Source organism: Girardinichthys multiradiatus, chromosome 20 (assembly GCF_021462225.1).
Source record: "Girardinichthys multiradiatus isolate DD_20200921_A chromosome 20, DD_fGirMul_XY1, whole genome shotgun sequence".
In the NCBI taxonomy this organism is placed as follows: domain Eukaryota; kingdom Metazoa; phylum Chordata; class Actinopteri; order Cyprinodontiformes; family Goodeidae; genus Girardinichthys; species Girardinichthys multiradiatus.
In genome coordinates this window covers 21,507,485-21,523,334 of record NC_061812.1, presented here as the reverse complement: position 1 = coordinate 21,523,334, position 15,850 = coordinate 21,507,485, and the positions used below count along the sequence as shown (strand labels likewise).

General features: G+C 37.9%; 1 protein-coding gene across 1 annotated transcript; it reads left to right on the top strand.

The window, feature by feature from the left end:
• The first annotated feature begins 1,172 nt into the window (after positions 1-1,172).
• On the top strand, positions 1,173-14,827 carry LOC124856343 (isotocin receptor-like). The gene is made up of 3 exons (XM_047346687.1): positions 1,173-1,286; positions 1,403-2,478; positions 10,360-14,827. Exons 2-3 carry the CDS (start codon positions 1,554-1,556, stop codon positions 10,620-10,622), a joined length of 1,188 nt encoding a protein of 395 aa, XP_047202643.1. The 5' UTR covers positions 1,173-1,286; positions 1,403-1,553; the 3' UTR covers positions 10,623-14,827.
• The last annotated feature ends 1,023 nt before the right edge of the window (positions 14,828-15,850 follow it).

The following is a 15,850-nucleotide window of genomic DNA, read 5'->3' as shown; positions in this document are numbered from 1 at the left end:
GTTTTCCTCTGATGAATAGGACAAGAGCCCAGTCTATTTTTCCCCCTAGCTGTGTCATCAGTGCTCTGTCCTGGGAAATCAAGGAGACTATCAGACAGGCCCAGCAATCTGAACCCAACAGAGTAGGACAGAGTCAGACAGCCGTATATACATACCATCAACCTTCCATGCCAGGCTCATTCACTGGATCCACACAGCTAAATTCTCATGTCCTCGTGGTACCAGTAGAACCATAGCTTGTCAAAGAATAGATTCTCGCCTGTTCCATCTGCGCAAGAAATAAAACCTCCTTCTGGACTGCTCCAACCCCTCGCCATACCCTCTCGACCCAGGTCTATATCGTCGAAGACTTTGTCAGGGGACTACCTGTCTCTAAAGGTATGACCACCATACTCACTGTTGTTGACCAATTTTGTAAAGCCTGTCATCTCATTCCCCTTAGAAAACTCTCAACATCATTTCAGACTGCACGACTGCTCATCAAGCATGTTTTTCACCTTCAATGCCCTGCCTCTCATCCTCAAACCATTCCAGACCATTCCATTTATTTCCCACTTAGCTCTACCTCTCCTTCCTAGTGACTCTGCTAATGGATTCCCCTGAAGAAGACCACCATTATTATTTCAATAAACTGTTTTTAAAACTTTCCTCCTGGTTTCATCCTTGAGCGTCTGTGCATGTGGGTCAGGCAATTAAATAGAATCATGACTTCAACAAATTCTATGCAAATAAAATAACGACCTCCATGTTAACACCATGATAACAATACCAAGCTTTGAACTTAAAGTGTGAGCCTCTATGACTGAGCTTTAGGATTTATCACTAGGGTTACAGAACAAAATTTAATGAAATAAAACTGAAATGGCTTATACAGAGCTGTTACTGGTATATACGTAAAAGACTAGGTAACTTCTACAGTTCAAAGATATTATTATAAGTTTTCACCTATTTATAATTGGGGGTGGGGCTAAATGTTTACGCCCATAAAGGTAGGTCAATGAGATAGCAATAGTAAGGTAATTCAGTATAAAGTGGCCCACATATTTTGAAAATCGGAATAAAAAGGCTCAGTAGATTAGAAGAAATACAAAGTTAAGTAATGTGAGGTCTGTACATTCTCAGAAAAGGCAGTTTCCTTCCGGTGAAAATGAAATTGGTGAGGGCGGGGAGGGGGACAGCACAGACACTGGTGGGATGCACAGAGCAGAGCAGAACAGAGATCCAGCTGGACGCAGAAAGTGAGGCAGACTGCAGATCAAACAAAAACGCAGAATATTTTCTCCCGGGTGAGTTTATTTTAAGCATAAATTCTCAATTTGATATGTTTTTACTTGATATTTCTTTCTTTGTTTTTGAGAAATTTGAAGCAATCAAAGTTTTTAATCATTTTGTTTCCATGCAGACGACATCCCAACTTCTGGAAGGTTTGGTCAATTTACCAAGAACAACAATAAAGCAACGTTTCATGGAGCAACTGGAGATCTAAAAGTGTCGGCTGAATGCAGTGTGTGATGTGACAACTGACTGCGCAAAATCTGGCGCTACTGCGCACAATGGAGGAACTTTTACGCGCACAGGATGCTTGGTCTCAGAACGTTTCCTGGTATAACTCCAGCCATATAAACAGCACTCATTTAGGGAACAGCACGGTAAATCCCTTAAAACGAAACGAAGATGTAGCCAAAGTAGAAGTTACAGTCCTGGTTGTGGTGCTGCTGCTCGCTCTGACCGGTAATCTGTGCGTCCTTTGGGCTATCCACACCACCAAGCACAGCCACTCGCGGATGTATTACTTCATGAAGCACCTGAGCATCGCAGATCTTGTTGTGGCGGTGTTTCAGGTCCTGCCGCAGCTTATCTGGGAAATAACCTTTCGCTTTTATGGACCCGATTTCCTTTGCAGGCTGGTCAAATACCTCCAGGTTGTGGGCATGTTTGCGTCCACCTACATGCTGGTCCTGATGTCAATCGATAGATGCTTAGCGATCTGCCAACCGCTTCGCTCTGTGCACAAGGGGAAAGATAGCTTCTGTGTGATCGCATCTTGGATCCTCAGTCTGATTTTCAGCACCCCACAAGCCTACATTTTTTCTCTCAGGGATGTCGGAAATGGCGTTTACGATTGCTGGGGGGACTTCGTGGAACCCTGGGGTGCCAAAGCCTACATCACATGGATGAGTCTGAGCATCTACATTCTTCCAGTGGCGATATTAAGCCTCTGTTACGGCCTGATATGCTTTAAAATATGGCAAAATATCAATATGAAAACCAGGAGGGAGCACTTTTTGGCTCTCACGCCGAGGCCGTCCAAGGGCGCACAGCCACTGTCACGCGTGAGCAGCGTCAGGCTTATATCGAAAGCCAAGATCCGCACCGTGAAAATGACATTTGTGGTGGTCATTGCTTACATTGTGTGTTGGACTCCTTTTTTCTTTGTCCAGATGTGGTCTGCATGGGATCCTGCTGCACCAAGAGAGGGTAAGATCTCATTCTTCAGTTTTTCAAAAAAAGCAAAAGAGCTGGAAGATAAATGCACCAGTTTTTTAGATATAATTATGATATAATATACTAGCTGACAGCTTTATCTTCTGTGCAAGGAAGTGATTTATGACACAAGGAGCAGAGTGTTGTCTTCAATTTTGATTCAAGGCACTGAGAATGTGTTGTCCATAAACCCTCGGCTTATAATACTTCAGAGCTAAATGCTGTATGCATGCAAAGGTCATTGTCAAAAACTCTCGTTAACATTCCCCTTTTTTCTTTGAGAAAGCACAAAGATGTTTGAATCCAGACTTCCCAGGAGTAACACCAGATGAATGAGAATGTCACTTACAACTCTTATCGGTCCTCAATGCCACTGGGAACCAGTACATCAAGTATTAGCTTATATAATATCAATTTAAAAGGGTTTTTCAGACGTTCTTCTCCTTTTATAGTTGGTTTTCTATAACAGAAGACATAAGTAGCAAAGCAGATGTGTTCCATAATCTATAAATGTGAACCATTTCAAAGTTGCACAAATTCTTGTTCAGTTATAGATCAAAAATTGAAAATCTGAAAATTCTTCTTTAATTAATCCCTTTCAGTAAAGCCGCTCCGAAGGCAGACTGCTGTTAATGCAATTTTTAATACATCTGTGTATATTCTATGTTATGATGTTTTTTTTGGGTTTTTTTTTACTCGGTGACCTGCAATACATTGTGAGCCATTTTCAAGCATGCAGTCAGAAAGATTGCATGTTTTAAAGCCGTCCTATATGTCACATTTCTTTTACACTGTTTGCCAGTTGTCTATAAACTGGTTTGCTCGGCTTAACATTTTGGGTTGGTTCAACAACCAGTAAATCCTTTCAGAATTCATTATTTTAAAAACCTGAATGTCTTAGATTAATCATTTCAATGGAACAAAACAGCTTTCTTTTCCAATGTTTTTTCCACTGGTTATTTAAACAAGAGTCAAAAGTAATTTTTTATAGATCTCCAAAGAAATAATTGCAAATGGTCTATAAATAATATTGTTGTAATGAAGATATGAAAACATATGAAACAAAATATAATTGGGCAAAACAGTCATTACCTTTTAGTAATATTTGGTGAACAAACTCTTGAAAAATAATTGTGTGGAAGCTGCTTTCCCACATGTTTTGAAAGTTTTGGTCACTCTTTTATTGCTGTTATGTTTTTAACTAATTTAAATTTGCTACCAGTCCAAAGACTGTTAGGGTAATTAGTCACTCTAAATTGCCATTAGGTGTATGAATGAGTGTGTGCATGGTGGTTTGTGTGTTGCCCTGCGATGGACTGGCGATCTGTCCTGCTTCTCGCCCATAGACTGCTGGAGATAGGCACCAGCTTCCCTGCGACCCACTATGGAATAAGCGGTAGAAAATGACTGACTGACTGACTGACTGACTTTGTGTCTCAACAGGAGTTTTTGACTTTCTTAAAAGATATCTGGGGAAATAAGTCACTGCTTGTCAGTTTAATGTATTTAAACTTTTCCACTTACACTAATCATACCCAGAAACACACTTCTCATGAGAAGCTGAATATCTGAAGTACAAATATACTTTTCTAACAAGGTCCATTCTAATACTCTTTCAATTTTTACGATTTTTTTGATACACTTAGAAGCAACAACGCATGCCCACAACATGACAGACACTCCAACATTTCTTAGCTACTTAAAATGTTGGGTACAACTTTTTTCTTTTGCTTAAATCCTTTATTTAGTTGCTCCAAAACCAAATCAAATACATCATTACCCCTAAACAAGTGTAATTTAGATTCCTTTATCTCCAGAAAATTTTAAGATAAAGTCTGTTTTCTCAAATAACTACATAGACTACAAAGACTAAATTACAAGACAAACTTTTCACCTCTTTTGCCTACTCTTTATGAATGCTACAACCCAGTTTGTGCACAGCATACAGTAAGTCATGAAATTTCAATGTACCGGTATATAAATTCTGTAATTAAATGTCATTGATCCTAATACTTCTATCCATCATATACTTAAATGTAATCATTGTGTTTTATACTGCTTCATCCTGTAACTGCATATTTAATTTACTTTAGGAAAATAACTGAATCGAAGTAGAGTTGGTAGAGCAAACATCATTTGATCAAAAATACCAGATATTTCAGGATTTTAAAATTATTTTATTATTCTGACATTCATAGTTGATTTAGAATCTAAATTAGATATGCATTAGATGTGCATGGTTGTTGTCCTGTGTGTCTCTTTGTTGCCCTGTCATGGACTAGCAACCTGTCCAGGATGTACCTACCTCTCACCCAGTGGCAGCGTGGAGATAGGCACCTGCCACCCCGTGATTATATGCCCAGACAGCGGGTATTGACAGTAGGCAGATGGACTAGATATAACTCACCCACTAGGTATAAAGGTTGTGAGATATTTCCTTATGACATTTCAAAAGTAGGTATCTGTCTAAATCTCAGTGTGAATGGTAATAGAAGGAGCCTGTACTTTCACATTTACTGCAGGTTCTTTGAAGGTTTGCTGCTCCTGCTTGAGAAGCTGAAGGTGGAAGTTTCGTAGCTAAGGAATTTGAGCAAATTTTGAAAAACATTTAACTCTCTACCAGAAGGCATGGATGTCAGTAAAATCCTCACAATGTGAAACTAAATTTGTTGACAGAAAAATATGAACTTTTGCTTACTTGCAATGATTGTTTTAATTCTTCTTCTTCTTAACATATTCTCCTTGCTACTTCACCAAGTTGTTGGTAAAGGAAGATAACAAGTGAAAGAAGTGAAGATAAGTGAAAAAACAGCCAATAATAATTATTTTGTTTTGTTACTAAACTCCCACAAGTTAGTGTAAAAAGATAAAGGTTTGGACTCTCAATTTGGGGTATTTAAAGGAACTGAGTTTCATATTTTTGTGACATCCTTCACCAAATAGTCTTTCAGCTCTGGACAGGCTGTTTGACTTATCTCTTAAACAAACACCTCTTTTTGGGTCATTTTTTTAAACATTGCACAAACACAGCTCTGAGCAGAAAACCCAGTCCTGTAGGGAGTCAGATTCAGGCAGGAAAAAAGCAGCTCAGCACTTGAGGAGTGAAGAAGACAATAAGTACTAAATCTCCCACACCCCATTAACGGTTCAGAGAAGAAGAAAAAAAAAATACTTGGAAGTCGTCCACTTTCCACTGTTCAAGCTACTTTCTGCCTCAATGTGCTTTGCAGCTATAAATGTAATCGGCTGAGTGGATGGGAAAACAAGGTGCATGTTTTTCCCCACAGGGCGGCCTCTTTTAAATCCCCATTCGTCATCTCTGTGTCAGCTTGACGATGTTCTATTCAGCATCCATTAACATCTCATGCTTTTATTAATCCAGAATGTTTTGGAGGGTGTCTAATACGGGAGCTGATATATTTCTAAATGAAAAACGCTTTCAGTCCCAGTGAGAATGCAGGTATATCAAATGGGGAGCCAAAAACTGCCTGGTTTTATTGTGAGCCACCTCCATGTACATGTGTCTGTCCCATGAAATCTTAGCTTAACAGGATTTAAAATGTAATAATATGAAATACTTTGAAAGCCAGCAATGTTAACATATTTATTTAAAATACTATTTCATCACAAGCTAAAGATCTGTAGTGAAACAATTTAACCTGATTATTCGTAGAAAATCTAAAATGTGGGACAAACACGTTTAATACCAAGAATGAGTTTCAGCCCAACAGTGATTTGCATAGTATTTGATTCAATCCTTTTATTAGGTTGCCACCACAAACCTCAATGCTTTTTATTGAGATTTTATTTATTGGGAAATTTAGGATTGGATTAAGTTGATGATATATTTTTGCCTGTTAGTTGGATCTGTGTGTTTCGTAAATATCCTTGGGATGACATTTGTTGGAAATCAGTGCTCTGTAAATAAACTGAATTGAAATTATTTGATACAATTGACCAAAACACATATTTTGCAACAAAAATCAGAAAAATATAGCATGCATGTATTCAGCCAATCAAGCCCAGTTTGAGTAGACAGAAAGTGTATGTGAAGAGAAACTTTCCAGCCTTATCACAGAATTTCAGACTGATTTAGGTCTGAACATAAATCAGGGCCTTTCCGTTAAGTAAACATGCTTCGATCTAAACCATTTAATTGTACCTCTGGCTATATGTTTTGTGTTGGCCATGCTGGAAGGTGAACCTCCACCCCAATCCAAAGTCTTTGGCAGTCCTTAACAGGTTTTCTTCATGGATTGCCCAGTATTTAGCTCCATATATCTTCCCATCAACTCTGAGATAGCTTTTAGCTGTTTAGCCGTTTTGTTTGTTTTAAAGAGACCAGAGTTCACTTCCTCAGATGTCTGCTTCATTTGGGAAGGTATGTAAGCTCATTTGTACTCTGGAGCAGACCATGTAAGCAAGTTCTCTCCCCCTCCAACATTTTTTTTTCTGTACTGTTGCATTTGTCTCTTGAACACAGAGAAACATGTTGCACAATGAACTGCTTCGCCTGCCGCTCATACTGGATAGTTTCTTGTGATACTGCCCCAAACGAGAAGCCGGTGTAACTATTTGACTTTGTCTTCATCCTCTTTGCTGCAGTGAAAAACAACTGCAGTGTTTAACAGAACAAAACCAAATCAAGATGAGAAATGTTTTGGTATTCCCCACCCCTAGACTATCCTGGAGTGTAAACTCCCTAAAAGCCTCCTTTTCTCTTCTCTGAAGAAAAGCTTTTAAACAGCATTATGCTGCCACCACTATGTTTCATCCTGGTGATTGTATGTTTTATATGTAGGCCAAAAAGTTCAAACTTGGTCTCATCTGACCTTCTTCCACACGTTTGCTGTGTTCCCTACGTCGCTTCTGGCAAACTACAAATGGTAATTCTTATCCTGTCTTTCAATAATGGCTTGCTTTTTGCCACCGGTATTATGAGCCAACCTGTAGCTGCATAATACAACCCAGTCCCCATAGGTACCTTGTCAGTAAAGATAAGCCAACAGTTAACATTTTGACATGTGGGACATCAATTTCCCAGTGGACTCCGTGTCTCTCTGTGCAGGTGGAATATTAGCCTTCTGGTACCAGTATCTAAGTGAACAATTAGTTCTGACCAGCAGAAAGTGTCAAAGCAAGTAGCTCCAATGTCAGCATTTATACTAGGGAACTTCTCTTCTCAAGGCTAGGTAGAGCAGATCTGTACACACTATGCACATGATTCACCTGAATGTCTCCACCACCAGATCTCTAGAGGCAAGAAGGAAGAAGCTACTGCTTAACCAACTCATTTCAGCCTGCTAGTTCATAGCTCTATTAGTCATACAAGGCTTCCCACACGTGAGCAGTAGGTAGAGTCCCCTATGGAGATTTAAGTTCATCACATTTTACGGCTCTTTCCAAATAACAATTTTTCATGTTTTACATGATACAAGGACCACCAGTCCTGTAAAAAATTAGGACTAGGTATAAAGGGTTGTGTGTTTTTGTAACAAAATCGGGCGTGTGTATATTTTATATGAGTTTTGACAATTCTGAAGCATTTAAGTAATATACCAAAGTAATTAAAACTAAGAAAAAGACCTTTTATAACTTTTTGTGAAATAATTTCGTTATTTCAGTGAGTGTGGTCAAATTATTCCCAGTCTACTTTCTATACATGCCAGTGTTTTTTTAAATATGTGAAATAAATTGAAAAAAAGAAACATTCAGAGACTGTTAAGATGTGATGTAAGATAGCTGTCCATGAAAGTTCCCTCTTAAACAGATCACAAGATGCTAAACAAAGTCTCCAAAATCCTTAAAATGACACAGGGACCTACAGCAGGCTCTTGCTACTGTTGAGCAAAGAGGAGATTTTTGCTCTTTAAGAAAATATGCAGGACAGACTAAAGTTTGCCAGAGAAGGCGTAGACAAAGACCAGGAATTCTGGAATGATGCTCTTTGACCAAATGAGTCAAAAATCCAATCATTTGGACACCTCAAGTGAATACATATTTAGTACAACCCAAACACAGCATAGCAGTTTAAAAACATCATACCAACTGTGAAGCATGGTTTGGGGATCCAAGACATCAGTAAATTCACTAAGGGAAAAATAAGCAATGTATGGTTCTGCGCCGGATCAAAGCCCAGATTTTGGACTCATTGAGATGCTTTGGACAGATTTGAAACAGCCTTTACACGCAAGAAACCTAAAAGCTGAAAAGTGAGAAGTGAATCAACCTTTCCTCAGACCAATGACTGAGAGCAGTTCACAAGCAGCTCACCAAATGTAGTGTAGCTAAAAGGTGTAAGACTATTAAACTATTCAAATTGAAATGCAATTTAATGACTCTCTTTTTCACAGAAAAATACATAATTAGATTAGATATCAATGTTAACATTTCTTTAAAATAATTTTTATATTTAATAAGGAGTCCTAAATTGTTACATGCAGACACTGATTCTTTTATAAGTACCCCACAGGCCCCCTGTACACTCACCGGCCACTTTATTAGGTACACCTGTCCAACTGCTCGTTAACGTAAATTTCTAATCAGTCAATCTCATGGCAGCAACTCAATGCATTTATACCATGTAGACATGGTCAAGACGATCTGCTGTAGTTCAAACCGAGCATCAGAATGGGGTAGAAAGGTGATTTAAGTGACTTTGAACTTGGCATGGTTGTTGGTGCCAGTCAGGCTGGTCTGAGTATTTCAGAAACTGCTGATCTCTAGAGTTTACAGAGAATGGTCCAAAACAGAGAAAATATCCAGTGAGCGGCAGTCTTGTGGTCGCAAATGCCTTGTTGATGCCAGAGGTCAGAGGTGAATGGCCAGACTGGTTCGAGCTGATAGAAAGGCAACAGTAACTCAAATAACCACTCGTTACAACCAAGGCATGCAGTAGAGCATCTCTGACGCACAACACGTCGAACCTTGAGGCGGATGGGCTACAGCAGCAGAAGACCACACCGGGTGCCACTCCTGTCATCTTAGAGTAGGAAACTGATACTACAATTCACACAGGCTCAACAAAATTGGACAATAGAAGACTGGAAAACGTTGCCTGGCTTGATGAGTCTCGATTTCTGCTGCGACATTCGGATGGTAGGGTCAGAATTTGGCATCAACAACATGAAAGCATGGATCCATCTTGCCTTGTATCAACGGTTCAGTCTAGTGGTGGTGGTGTAATGGTGTGGGGGATATTTTCTTGGCACACTTTGGGCCCCTTAGTACCAATTGAGCATCGTGTCAACGCCACAGCCTACCTGAGTATTGTTGATGACCATGTCCATCCCTTTATGACCACAGTGTACCCATCTTCTGATGGTTACTTCCAGCAGGATAATCGCCATGTCTTAAAGCACGAATCATCTCAGACTAGTTTCTTGAACATGACAATGAGTTCACTGTACTCTAATGGCCTCCACAGTCACCAGATCTCAATCCAATAGAGCACCTTTAGGATGCGGTGGAACGGGAGATTTGCATCATGGATGTGCAGTCAACAAATCTGCAGCATCTGTGTGATGCTATCATGTCAATATGGACCAAACTCTCTGAGGAATGTTTCTAGTACCTTGTTGAATCTATGCCACGAAGGATTAAGGCAGTTCTGAAGGCAAAAAGGGGTCCAACCCGGTACTAACAAGGTGTACCTAATAAAGTGGCCGGTGAGTGTAAGTTCCATGAAAACACCGAAAACACCCCATGGTTTCCAAACCATATTAAGTATCGCCATAAATACGGTGTACATTAGTTAAACATGATACATGTTTCAGTGTTCTTTTTTTCATTTAGATTTTTTAAAAATGTTTAGGTTTATTCTTTCGAATGCTTTCCCTTTAAATTAACTGAGATGTTATTTTTCTCTCTCTGCAGACATAGCCTTCATTATCTCCATGTTGCTTGCTAGTCTCAACAGCTGCTGTAATCCTTGGATCTACATGTTCTTTGCTGGTCACCTGTTTCACGACTTGATGCAGAGCTTCTTCTGCTGCCACAGACACTATCTGGCAGACTCTTCCTGCCACTGCGATCGGCAGCGCAAGCACAAGAGAGGCTCCTCCACTTACGTCATGAAGAACGGCAGCAGTATGAGGAGCCTGACACACACATCCAGTACAGGGGGGGTGGCGCACTGAGCCGGCCAAGAGCCATCTAAGGCTTCCCGTGGTTGACTTGATCCAGCAATCATGCAAGACCTCAATTTGGGCATTTAATCATCTACAGCAGAGCTGAGCTTGCCATGGTACAATGGTTGTTGTCAACTATATTAAATCAAGACAAACAGAGAACATAAACCTTCTGTGTGGAAACAACTCTGCACCCTGTGATAACAGAAAGTAGAACAAAACGTAATTGTGTCCAAAATGTAAACCAACTGGGCTTCAAAATGAAGTTTCAACCAGAACCCAATCTGGTGCACATTTGAATTCAGCAGCATGTGTTGAAATGTTGGCTCACAGCTGCAGTCAGCTCTAATAGGACTGGACAGGATGGACCAGATTTTGATCGAAGATGCCAAAGAACATCTCCTGTTGTAGCTCAGAACAAGCTGACTTAGTGGCTCTCATTTTTGTTCTAGTTCACAGAATGAGGCAGAGGAAATTAATTAATGTATAATGCTTATTGTGGCATGGTTAAATATATGTACAGTGTCTGTGAGAAGACTTGAAATATGAAATAATACTATATACTGAATGTTTAGTTAACTAGACTTGTCTACTATCTCTAAGTTTAAACAACTACAAATATTCTTTAGATTTGTTTGCACTGTTTCTGCCCTTCAGATTCATATTTTAAATAATTTAACAACAGATGCTTATCCATATTGTTTATGTTATATACAGTTTTTCTCAGTTGCTTTTGTGCATTTCCTAGAACAGAATTTAAAACTAAAGCACTTGTTTAGTTTCCACAACATCCTGCCACTCACTTGTGGTACATCAGTAACATGTATTTCTTGTTTGATTTGTTATTCTGCACATACTTCCATACGCTCATGCTGGTGCTTATGTGCAACTGGTAGTTGTATCATAAATCAGCTCATTTTATAATGATCAAAATGCATATCACTCTAGGCAGGCTTGTCATTTCATCTTGCTTGAGTGATTGCTTTTAAGAATATTGAATTACTAACTAGATATGTTTCAAACTTTTATTTTGAAATGTACTTGTTTAATACTTAGCATTACCACTTTGTATTACTGTCAGGTTGACCCTGACCAGGGGAATGTCTGTGACTAGTTCTATTCTAGTTTACAGAACTAGTTTAAATCAATCAATCAGTCAATCAATCAATCAATCAATCACAAGCTGTTTTCTAAACATCTAAGGGCATGCATATGCACATGTAAGGCACAGTGAAGACATTTTTTTATGACTAACATTAAATCAGAATAAACTTTCAGGTTAGTTAGAATTAACATAATTATTTATATCTTCGAACAGTTTGGGAAAGCCCACGTGATGATCCCATAAAATTTAGAGGTTTACAGTTTTTCATAAAGTTAACCTTTTAACTGTATGGCCTTTGCCCAATTTTTAGGTTTCCTTCCACAAGCTTCTAACTGTAGCTTGTAGGAATTTTGGCCAATTCCTCCTGACATAACCTTGCTCTTACACACCTTTACAGGTCTGTCTTAAAATTTTCTGTGGGACTGATATTAGGGCTTTGCATTGACCAATTCAAAACACATTTACCTTCTCTGTGACACAGAACTTGTCTCCAGTGTCCAGCTGGACATTTCCATGCTGTTTATTCTTGTGTGCAATAGTTTGAACAAATGAATGTAGCATCTTCAGGCGTTCTAAGAATGTTCCAAATGATAAGTTCACAATTCTCTTCCTGATATTTTGCAATTTATCATGCTGTCACACAAGAAAGCAGTGTGTTTGAATTGGTGCCTTAAAGTACATCCACAGGTGTGCCTCCTTTTAACTCAAACGTTTTCACTCAAAGATTCCAGTTAATTAGTCTTTAGGACTTTCCCAAATTGTTCAAAGGCAAATTAATCTAAACTTCTGAATTTGAAGAAGTAATAAAAATATTCTCAGCAAAGTCTCTCATTCTTCAAACTGAAATAATAAATACTACATCAATGATTTTGATTATCCTAACTAACCTAAAACAGGAAAAAAGTTTAATATCAGACAGTATGAAAAGAGGTTGTTTCCCTTTTATGTTACAGTGTATGTAAAAATCTGTTTTTAACTGTATATGAATACATACATGCATATATCACTTTGATGGTTTGCAGAGTTTAATTTAGAAAACCTTACACTGATAACACTCTTCATTTTCAGTACCTTATGGATTTTCACAGGTTTGTTGACTGACCTAAATATTTCTTTTTTAGAGATACAGACTAAAGATTCTGAACAAGACCCTCTTAATGTTCTGAGAAATTCATCGGTTTGCAAATCTTAAGGATAATGTGAGAAATGTACCACAGCAACCGAGAAAACATGTTAAAGGAACATTATCTCCTGAGGTTTGCCTTAATCCTTTAAGGAGAGGCCTAATGAAAAAATAATAATAGGAAAAAATACAATGTCTGTGCATGGGTATCTGAAGTCAGTCTCAGTGCCCTGTAGAAAACCACCCTTCCAATTTGTTTGGGTGCCTTTGTGTGTGAAAATAAATCATCCATTCTGATTCATGTTAAATGGGATTAGACACATCAAAGGCTGAACTGCAGGAATGTTGTCTAACCTTTCCATATTTATCCTGACTCAACTTGAAATCAGGACACTGCTTTACCTCAAAAATGAATGAAACTGTTCTCCTCTGCTTCTCTTGTTTTTACAGCAAATTGTTTTATAGTTACCTCATCTTGACAGAAATTAATGGCTCATCCTTCATTATTTTCAAGTCTAAAGTTGGAAATTCTAAATTTGTGTTGCTAAATACATAAAGTTACCCCATGATTATTCATACTCCTGGCAGATATAGATTTTTTATTATTTTCTTTTAACCAAGAAGTTTCTTTCTGATAGGAAATTAGAAAGTGGCCCATCAAAAGATAATTAAACAATGTAAAAGCAATATCAGCTTTGAAAAAAACATTGTTTTTATTTACATCTAAATATAATATATTATTTATGCTCTTCTCAATAATTAATGGAAAATTATTTATTGGTACCACAACAATCAAACACTTCTTATAATTGCGAACCAGCCTTTTGTATGTTTCCTCTGGTATTTTGATGATTTATCCACTGAGCTCTGGGTCTTTAATTTTACAAGGCCTCCTTTCCTTTACCCAAATCTTTAGTTCCCTCCACAGATTATCCATCGGAGTCAGGAATGGGTCACTCCAAAACATTAATGGTGTCCAGTCAGAAGCAACATGTTAATGAAATTAAGAGATTACTTCGAACCTAAATCTTCAAAGGAAATGAATAATTTTGGACCTAACTATAATAAGTCCTTCACAGCTGTTCCTGCATTTCAAACAATTAGTTAAAGAAATAGCTCAACAAGGTTAACTGTTTTAACTTTAGGAAAATAGACTGCCAGGCAGGGAAGTAGAGCATTGAGAAGCATATTTGTGGCAAAATAATTAGACTGAGACTACTGGTGTTCAAACTGCAGAAACAAAAATGTTTTTAATGTGTAAGGTTACCTTGTGGTAGTATGAACTCCAACTCTGTATGGTCTCTTTTATATAGAAATAGCTTGCTTTAGTGGTAATGAACTGTATTTCAGGGACCACATTTTACTTTAAATAGTGGGACAATCCCTTATGTGCAGACCTTATTAAAATAACTGAGCTTGCACTACTGGTTCAAGTTAGAATGTCTGTTGTGAAATAGTTCTGACTGTAATTTGTGATGAAATTGTACTTGCATGTTAGCTCAAAGCAGAACGAATTATCGCAAATTACGCAATGGACGAATGAAGTGGCTTAGTCCACCCCCTAAAGCCACTTAGTCTGGTTCTGATAAGTCTGGTTCTCCCCTTTTGTGTTATTTTTATCAACAGCAGTCACAGACATTATATTATGACATCAGAAAATTGTGTCAGCAGGTAAAATTTGACTACTTTAGTCTTTTAATTGTATTTGTATGAAAGCAAGAGTGTGTACTCTGGATTATTTTCCCCCTATCCGTCTGATTCTATATTTTCCTTCAAAATAGTTTTTTATTTTTTCATTTCACTCTGCATGCATTTTATTGTTTTTTGATTATTTAAACACACCTAATGCGCATGTAATTATTTGTACATTAGATGCAAATTAGTTAGGGTTAATACTAATCCTAACCCTTAAACAACTGAAAGATATTTAACATAGGATTTTATCCTGTTCTTTAAACATAATAAAATCACTTTTAAATTGTTAAACTGGTCTCTTTGTTATGAGTATATAGAGCTTTGGGAATATGTGTTATTGGTGATGTCTTTTCAGAAACACAATATGGACACTTCTTTTGTTTTTAATCGAGAATAATGACATTCTACTGTATTATTAATAAATTATTTTAAACTATGGTAATGAAAATAAATTAATCACTCATAATTTATATTAATATCTCGTTTCCCCCCGCCACTGCCTGTACTACCTCGGCGAAAAACGTCAAATTTTTCATTTTTCCTTGACCCATGGCCAATCAATGAACAGCAGTCTGTTCATGTCACATGTAGTCCCTACTCAGCCCTGATTGTGAGCAGTGACCAAGAAAGGAGGTATGAAAAAAAAATCCACGAATGAAAACGTTTAAAAAACAAGCTGAGTGAAGTGGAGCTGGCCTAAGTAGAGTCTGTGGAAAAGGAGCATTAGTCTCTAAAGTAAGCTGCCTCAAAAGCAAACAGTTTCCAGGGAGGGAGTTTTCAAAAGATGCTGATCAGCCAATCAGAGGTAACCTTGTGATAGAACAAGATATACATCACTTCAGACAGCCAATATAAAAAATGGATTCCGTTACTTTCCTTGACCACATTCTGCAGACTAGAGAGAGACTAAAAATGTAAACCATCTAGTAGATAAAAACATCTCCTGGTTGGAGTTGTTTTCACTTTCAAAATTTCATACATGCAGTCATTCTATTGCATAAAGAGACAGTTGACATTAAAGGTTTAGCACACTAACCACAATTGGACTGTTTAAAAATCTTTCTGAATTTCCAAAAAAGCAACAACAAAAAAAAAGATCCAGCATGGAACAGATGCTTTGACACATATGGACAGAAATTCAGACAAGACCTCTTCTGAGTATAACACATACACATCTTAGATGTTTGTTTAACTCAACAGTTAAAACGCTTTTGTTAGCAAAAATGTGTAAACATAACATATCACATAATTTTCCGTGAAATATGTGCATTCATGTAAAGATTTATCCTGTTATGACAAAGTTAGGCAGCCTGG